The sequence below is a fragment of the Musa acuminata genome, chromosome BXJ2-8 (genome assembly GCF_036884655.1).
Source record: "Musa acuminata AAA Group cultivar baxijiao chromosome BXJ2-8, Cavendish_Baxijiao_AAA, whole genome shotgun sequence".
In the NCBI taxonomy this organism is placed as follows: domain Eukaryota; kingdom Viridiplantae; phylum Streptophyta; class Magnoliopsida; order Zingiberales; family Musaceae; genus Musa; species Musa acuminata.
In genome coordinates, this window is record NC_088345.1 from 8,960,878 (window position 1) to 8,970,220 (window position 9,343).

Sequence of the window (9,343 nt, forward strand, 5' to 3'; positions counted from 1 at the left end):
AGATCATGCTTTTGTGATGTTTGTAAATAATCATGTTCGTCCTGCTTAAGTGATGCCATCTTTGATTTACTCAAAGTTTTCCTATTTTTTCCTACTTACGGGACATGCCAAATTAATACATATCTTGTGTCACAGGTTTTTGGGCTTCTGAGAAGGTGGAAATACTGTGTGAAAGCCTTCCAGGTTCTGGTTCTGAACTTTTTCTAAGAGTTACAATGTCTAAAAAATGTTTACCTGGAAGTTTTTGGAGTAACCTTCAAGATGCCTGTATACCAATAATGGACCTGATTGACTGGCAACGCAGTCATCCTGACAATGTTTATAATATTTCTGGCACATATGGAATAGATGCTGCATGGAAGTACTTTGTAAAAGTGAGTCTCTTGTTTTTCTTTCTGAATAATTTGTTAAACTGAGTGATCACTTTTAATAGGCTATCATGTATTCTATTCAACTTGCAGTCCTTGAAGTCAGTAACAGCTGATATAGGGAGGGACATACATAAAAGACACTTATTTATGGCTGCAGATTGCCTTTCAGTGACTGGGGAGTTTCATGGATTAAGCACAAAAGGTCTAAGACAGCAAAGAAACGATATGTCAATCTCATCTCCATTCGCTCAAGCATGCCTATCTGTGAGTGCTTTTTTTTTTCATGTGGCTTTTTACTCATTTATTTCTCGTCCTATATTATCCCAGTATTGTTTGTCTCTTGTTGGAGCATTGGCAGAATCCTGTAAATTGCTTTGTAAATGCTGCTAAGCAAGGCTCAATGGATCATCTATCTGGTACACTTGATGCAGTGGCTTGGGGTAAGGAGGCTCCAAGTGGAACTGGTGGACCTTTTGAAATTGTTTACTCAGGAAAGGTGCGACTCTTATTAATTGCTACCGATAATTTTGGCATATAGCCTATCTCATATCTTTGATAACTCTTTCTGGTAGCATGGTTTTTGAAAAGTAAACCATATCCATATTGTGGTCCTAACGTAAAGGTGTGCTCTGGCCTGATGCTGTTATTTTTTTCCTTCTCTAGTTTTATTTAACAGAAAATGGAATTTTATCATATTTGTTTTGTATATTTTGGTTTTTCAGATATCATTTTCTTTAATGTTTCACAACCTTTGTGTTCTTTCAGTCTTGTCGCCCATTTCTCTTTTGTGGTCCACAATTAGTGGCCATGGCTTCATGGTGTCATTTATCTACTGAAGTTCTGTTCGCTGTCATATCCAATGATGTCTCCCATTACCTTATTGGATCTAACCCCCCTCTTTAAGGAGTTCTTGATGCAAGATAATTATTAAAAGATGTGAAAGTAAACGTGTGGAAATGTCACCTTGTGAATGTGCCATTTATTGGTAAATCACATAATAGCTATATTTATATCTGAGTTATTGGATCTTTAGTGAAATGCAAATAACAATGATATTTTGGTGAGTGACTCATTGTTGGAAACAAATCGTTTTTACACATTTTTGGTTGATTAATTGCATTTTATTGTGGATATTTCATTTTCGTCAACAACTTTGTTTACTGGTGAGAAGACCCCATAGGACTTAGGAGTACTATATGACTTTTGCAATGAGTGATTATGTAAGCTTGTCGGTTCATAAAATTTGGTGAAGCACTAAATTTCTGACATGTGCCTCACCAAAATTATTGTCTGTAATGTCTATCAAACAAGATGTAATGAAGTGAAAATATTGAGTCACTGATAGAGAGTATCGTTTATGTACCTAGTGGATTATTAGGTCATCATGAGAATGCTCACTTGACTGAACTCTACAATTGCATGGTGGACCTACAAAGAGGTACCACCGCCAACTATCAAAAATGTGTTTCAGTCAACTTCCTATATTGGTGCATGACAGTTCTAAAATCAAATTCGTAACAATGTTTTACTCCAATCTATGATAAAACTGTTATTGAAGTCAGAAGATTATTGACCACTGCCACAGACACTCATATTCAAATGATTTCATATTTGTTAATATATCTGGTCCATATACTTTGAATCTTCTACCTTTTGTTTCATGAAGTTTTCATTTCAATTATATTGTTCTAGACTTCTCAAGTATCTTTAATTAGTGAGTAGAAAGTTTTGTTGCTAGGTAAAGCAATTCATGGCCCAAAACTCAAGTCGTTGCATGCGAATCACACATGATGTGGAAAATCAAACTGTTTTTGATATAATTATTTAGTTAATCATATCCCATCAGATAGTCCTGGTTTTTTTAATCATCCATATTGGTGGGAGAAATCTATGAACATAAAATTTGCACTCTATGGGTAGTTTCCTATTCAAAGAGATCTTTGTATGCATTAAGATACCAATTGTAGGATGATGATAAACGTTAAAACTTAAAACAACAGAAATGTACTCAAGCTGCAATTTTTCATTGTTAGATCTGTAAGTATGATCTATGCAGTTGTTACTTTGCCTTTTGTCTAAAGTCAAATTAAATGCCTTAATTGGGTGTTTAGGGCCTCCAGTGTAACCATGTTTATCTCAAAATGGTTTACATCTGCATGGTTTTTTAATTGGCTTGAAATATATAGAAAGCCATTTTTGAATTGATTGGTTGATTCTTCTTGTTTTTGCTTCGAGTTTTCTAGGCAGCAGTTTTTATTGATCAATCTTTATAAAATTTTCAGGTTCGTAACCTAACTAGAGGTGAGGGTATATATAAAAATTTGCACAGCATTAAAGCTGAGTTACAGCAGGGTGATGGTGAAGTTTGCATGGCTGCTAATCAAACTGTCCCTGCCAAGTGGAAGCAGCAACCAAAGTATTCCACCAATTTTGATGGTGCTAAAGAGACAATTGACCCACAGACTTCTGATGAAGATCACCTAAAGGAAAGAATCGTTTCTAAATTTCGTACCAACAACTGTAAAGGTTACAACAAGCAACAACAAATTTCAGCCAATGATTTTCTTGCTAAAAGCCACTTAACTTTTGGATTAAGATCAAAATTCTCTTCAGAAAGTGTTAGCTCATGGACTGATGTCGTAGATATGTGCTCTTCATTACGAACAATTCTATACAAGTAAGTTGGCTTTTTTGTTGCAAAGTTCCTGTTATTTTATATCAGTCAATTTTGTGGGATGAATAAAACTGAACTGCAGAGTTCTTTTTATATCAAATTGGTTCACCTGCCATGATGGTTTTTTCCTTTGTTTTACATTGTAACAATAGAGAATCTTACATGATTTTAATGAGTTATGTCTTTCTGAATTTGATAGATAATTGCTAAGAGTTCATGATTTTATACAAGTATACATTTGAAAGAAATAAAAGTGTGTTAAAATTTTGTTAGTTTTCCTGTTGTATTCCTTACACTTATGGTCCTTGTTCCCCTTAAGAACAGCTTATTCTATGCCTGCCTCTCAGTTAGCTATGTTAGTTTCCCATTTGTCTTTACTAAGAACTGTTGTTTAACCTGTCTTCATTGAGCCTGTTCATGATTACTGCAGAGTGTTCATTGTTCTTCATAAATAAATGTCATTTTTTTCATCTTCCTTACATTTTTCTCATTGAAATTGAATCAGTGACAATGCAATCACTTAGTGCATTGCTAATATTGATTTTTCTAAACCCTTCTTACGTCGGCACCTTCTTGTGCCATCAGTTGCCCATTGGCTATTAGGTGTTTACTTGAGCATCTTGCATCCAGCTTGACTGCATATTAAGAAAAGATATCCTTGACGCCTGACATATGATCACATGAACTGCATTTAAGATATGTGCATTCCTTAATAGCGTTCAATTAATGCATCTGGATGAATGCTGATGTTTTATCATTCCAGTGTTCTCATTCTTCTTATGTAGAGGCACTATAACATGTGTCAAGCATATATATGCCTGTGTCACACATCCATTAATTGCGTGTATTTTCTGTTTAATGAGTCTCAATTATGAACAAAAGGGAGTACAATCATCTGTCCATATTTAGTTTTCTTGTCTGAGTTGGGCCAGACTTGGTTGGACAAACAAGGTTCCATCATGTATTCAATATTCATAAATATTGCTCTACTTTGCTTTTCAAATATGGATATGAACATATCTTGATATGGCCCGAGTTGAATAATCATATATGAAAATATGCTTACAAGTACTACAACTGAAAAGAAAAAGAATAAAAGTGTGAACAACTATTAGATATATTCGACATTTTTTTTTAACCACTTGTCCCCAAGATATGCTTGGGTGCTACTTGTAGAAGGTTGGTTGGGATAGATAATTAAAACTGTAGAAGTTAGATCTTACATTGTGAGGGTTAATTGAGATTATTGTGATTTCATTATGGGTCAATGGGGAATTATCTGGATTATTAAAATGAATAAAGGCCTATAGTAAGAGATATGTTTGAGATGAGCCTATGAAACTTTTACTTGGGAATGTGGTTTTTCTGCGTCAACATGTCTCATTATGAGATTGATGCCTTTGAAAGGGACTGTTTCTTATGTTAAACTAATTTTGTTTTGATTATCTGTTAATATCATCCATCGATGGCAAAATGATGATGACAAATATTGGGGTTCTATTTAAGGAGAATACGCTAACCGAGGGTGAATAAGATATCAGAAATCTCAATGGTTTATAATTTTTATTGCATAAAGAAAATACCTAATTTCGTAACCATGCCTCTGGTGATTGTGACCACTCTTGTATATAGCTTTGCTAAGATGTGTCGTGGGTAAAAAACTATTATTTTCTGATATGTAGTAATACAGTTTGAAGTGCTTTCAGCTGTGTGTTTTACCTTGCATAGAAGAAGATTGACTGCTGACGTGAAAATAGAACTTCTGTGGATTGTTAAAGTCACCACTTCTGATAATTATGTAGGATGAAAAGATTTCTTTTGGAGGATTAAGCCTCCATCCATGTCTAGTTTCCAAATATGAACTGTTATAACCATTATAACAAATATTTTGATGTATTTTGGATGGTATGTAAAAAGTAACTGGCATTATATCCCCTTCGTTGTCCATTGTAAAGTGTGTTAATGACTCCAATCATATACACTAATATAATGTTTTTCGATCTATAGTTCACCATGAGCACCAACTCGTGATTATTGTTACACGGATGGTCACTTGGCCAGTTATGGCTACCATCTTCTGTTAGTTTCTATTAGGGGCCTTCATAATAGCCATTTGTAATAATTAACTTTAATGATTAGGTTATGTTCAGTGCACAGGGGAATGATAATTAACTTTAATGATTTGTAATAATACACCGATGGTCACTTTAATGATGCGACTTCAAATCATTGCTCATCATTTTAACTTCTAGTTAGAAGATGAAAATAGAAACATAACATTCCCTGCTGAAAGTTTTCTAAATAGAATGGGCTAGTTCATTATTTTCCCCTCGTATTAATTGTTCCCTTGTAACAGTATTTTCTTCCTCCTCGTATTAAGGTTTCTTTATCATAAAAGGTATTCATCTTTGAAGGTACCCAATTGATGGATTTCTTGATGAGAAAGATAATTCATCTTTAATCGAGGCTTTGAACTATCATCCCAAAAGAGCTGCAAAAATAGGAAGTGGAATCCAAAAAATCAAGGTATTTATTTTTTAGAGCTTAATTGCATTATCCATTATTTGTTTGACTGACATCTAAAGGTTACTTTCTAGTGGCTATAATTTATAAAGGATTACTTTCAGAATTAATGACAATGACAAATTCATTGTGTTCATTGTGTTTTTTGGTGTAATTACCATATTGGTTTTAAAACAATTGCTTGGACTAAATTTAGAATTTTCTTTTATAGTTTTTTTACTTTCAAAAATATATATGCTGAATGAATGAATTTATTTAGTAAATTTCAGCTGACCTGGCCTACATTTGATGTCCTAGACAAGAGGTTCTTATGGGAGATTATAGGATGGATCCCTTTATGTAATCTATACATTTTTCCATCTTTAGGATGAACAGTTCCTTTTGGTGGGCTTTAGGGATTAAATGCCATGTGTCTACTCAATGAAAAATTAAAACTAATGGTAGTTGATATTATTATTTTACTAGATAATCTTTTGATAGTTTATGAAGTGACTGGAAATCTTTCTATTAATGATTTGTTAGTAAAATTAAAGGATTTGGTGCATTGAACTTCATAAAAGGAGTTTGATAATATGTGTTTTGTGTTAAAAAAAATTGAATGAAGAGCTTTATGGGTGATTAATTGCATATTGATTGAAGAGCTTTATGGGAGGTCGACTAATCTAATTTCAGTTCAATGTCTTCTACTGTATCTTGCTATTGTTTTATAATTAATCATCATTCCAGTTCCTTTGGCTTGTCTGTGCTATCCATTTCTCTTCTTTCCTTGCTAGTTCTGAGATAATATCTTAACCTCTTGCAGGTTGGGTGTAGCCCATTGCATCCTGGCTCCCGATGTTTTGTTCTGTTGAGGTCGGATGGTTCACTAGAAGATTTCTCATACCGCAAGTGTGTGGTCGGAGCAGCCAAACTTATATCACCCGAGTTTGGCTCTATTGTCCACAAGAAAATCTTTCATAGCCGATAACTCGAAGAGGATGATAGTGAACTGTCTCCTTTGATTAGTTTTGTTAAATGAGAATTAGGCTGTACATACTCAGAAGGTCCTGTTCGAACAGTGAGCAGCAAGCTCTTTTGGTGGATAGCTAACATTGGCAAGCTGTTCCATCAGTTGTTCTCTTAGAAGCTTTTGCCCCTTACACGACACATGATCTTCATAGTTTTTTTTTCTTTTACTATTGGTTGGAGCTCATGCAGAAAACCAGAAGCTTTTTAAGCAGCTTGAGGAGTTTATCGGTGCATTTGAAAGATCACAAACCAATGTTCTTGCTTGTATCCATCCATTCTTATATTATCCATTTCTAATTATCGTGCGGAAAACCAGAAGGTTTTTAAGCTGCTTGAGAAGTTCATACGATGCATTTGAAGATCATGAACCAGTATTCTTGCTTGTATCCATCCATTCGTGTATTATCCATTTCTAATTATAGTGCAAGTGATGATAGCTAATTGTACATGCACCAATTTTGTTATCTAATTGATGTCAGGTGGTAGGATGGATGTAATTATTTTTTGCTAATTCATGTAGATGGATCAATCCTCAAGAAAGCAATTTATTTTGGGTAATAAAGCGAAGCTGCACCTTCCTGTTTTCTCAATCTTTGTACCAATAGTATCGTCACCGATCAATCCTCAAGGGTTTCTTTTACTTTTTAAACATTTGGTGGTATAGCATATTCCCCTTCTTACTTTTCTATCACACCTTATCTGTTCTTTTTCTATTTCATAGCAATGAAGTGTACTATTTTTCGTGATACTTTGACGTTCCTAGTTGATGATTATTTGAGTTGGATGAGGTGATTGATTGGTGACGATACTATGAATTTTTCCATATACAATTATACTCTTCTGGTTGTATGTTTTTGAGTTAGATGGAATCATTTTAACATGTGATTATGACTGGGTTAATTATATATTATTTTTTATAGTTAGATTTTTTTTATATCTCAGTTTTTAGATTTAAAAAAATTATATTAAAAATTTTATAGTTATAAAAATGAAACATTTGAGTTTATTTGTACTTATGTTATCGATTTTATGAATGGAATGTACAATACGTGATAATATGGTATAGAAATGTACAAAAATGAGAAACAAAAATATAGTTTTAATATTTTAAGTGATAGATTCGTACAAGATGATGATTAACAGCACTATAATATAAGGATCAATAGTGTAATAAAATCACTATAAAAACATCATTCTTAAATTATCAAAATTTAGTATTTTACAGTAATGTCATTCCATCTAACAGCTTAAGCTTAGAAATCAGATACGATACGTTGATTTATATTACTAACGCATGGATTGACAGATGACAAATTAACACGTGAGTGAACTTAAGAAAAAATATACTTTAAAAAAATGTCATGGATAATTGTCGAATACATGGCGTTGATGTGATCGTCAGCCGCGGTGGTGCGTTACCATCTTGGAATGTTCGACATGGAGTTGTGTCCGGAAATGTTGGGCTTGTCGGCTGACATCTTCCCCAGAATAATGTGTGCAATGATCCGAGTCCAAATGCGTCTCCGTCCATCTGAATCCCATCTCTCGTGGTTGCATCATTTCAACTCCCACCGCCCGAATTCTCTGCTCCAGTTCATACCTGGCGACTGCCTTCGACCACAACTCCTTCTCCGTCTCTCCATCAGCTAAACTCGAATGACTTCACTCAAAACGAGATCTCTGGCCAACGTCGCCGATGCCGCCTCGTGGTTCCTGGCGCTTGTCATCGTCGCCCTGGTCCTGTTGTGCTCGTTGCCGAGGGATCAGCTGCCAGCGCGGGCCGGGAGGCTCCGCGAGCGGGCGTGCGACGAGACTTACGTGGTAGGGGAGGGAGAGACGCTGCACATCATCAGCGACGAGTGCGGAGATCACTTCATCGTGGAGCGCAACCCGCACATCCACGACCCCGACGACGTCTTCCCGGGACTCGTCATCAAGCTCGCCCCCTCCAAGCCTAGATAGGTCGCGCGAGATGGATACAGGGACGCCGCACACGTATTTGCATGAATGCCTCGCTGAGATGTTATCATACACTCTCGTCAGTCACAAGGCATATGGAAAAATAAGCGTATGAATGGGTATGTATGTAAGTACCCGTTTACATACACAAAGTGGTTGCAAGGCAGCTATTGCCCTTCCGTTACTCCTCCCTTGCCACGGCTCCACAATCGGGACCCACATGGGCCGAGGACTACATGCGCCATGGTCGGTTGCGCAGTGGGTTCCGTCGAGGGTAGCTCATCATGAAAGATGTCTCGATATAAGAAGAATAATAACTTGGAGATTCGCGAAACCCGATTTATTTGGTGTCCGTCACCCGGTTGTCTCCAGCTGGCCTCACTCACCATTCCTCACCGTCCGATGGGGGGATCGGAAGGACCATTGAGTTTTTACCAAGAGTGGGTGGGGCAGTTGACGAGCCGATGGGGGCCACCGACCGCAAGCGAAATGGTTTGTTATGGGTAAACCCGTCGTAAGCAGTTCAAAACCGCGCGCAGCCGGTTATTCCCAAGGTGGGCCCACGGTACCTCTGGACAAGAACAACCACCCAACCAAGGGTCGAAACGCGTTCAACAGTCAGGTAGGGTCCGCGCCACGTGCCCCACCCACCACCCCTGGTACGTGGCGTGGGGACCACTGCCCCTCCCAGTCTCCGTCCGTAGCTTGTCGTCTCGCACCCTCCGGATGACCCCACCTTGGTTGTGGGCCTCGCGTTTTCTCTGTGGGACCCAGTCGCCCATGCCGACCTCTCCCCACCGACCACCTA

General features: G+C 36.9%; 1 protein-coding gene across 4 annotated transcripts in view; it reads left to right on the top strand.

Annotated features, from left to right (window-relative positions):
* LOC135583166 (DNA-directed RNA polymerase IV subunit 1-like) overlaps positions 1-7,166 on the top strand; it is a 32,096-nt gene extending 24,930 nt beyond the window's left edge. For 3 of the 4 annotated variants that reach the window (XM_009413175.3, XM_065120714.1, XM_009413177.3), the window contains 6 exons: positions 136-374; positions 462-635; positions 730-867; positions 2,654-3,048; positions 5,460-5,571; positions 6,371-7,166. In XM_009413175.3, the coding sequence (XP_009411450.2) occupies positions 136-374; positions 462-635; positions 730-867; positions 2,654-3,048; positions 5,460-5,571; positions 6,371-6,535 (1,223 nt within the window). In that variant the 3' untranslated portion in view covers positions 6,536-7,166. Of the gene's footprint in view, positions 1-135; positions 375-461; positions 636-729; positions 868-2,653; positions 3,049-5,459; positions 5,572-6,370 lie in introns of those variants that run through there. The other variant, XM_065120716.1, reaches the window with a different exon arrangement.
* Positions 7,167-9,343: the final 2,177 nt, after the last annotated feature.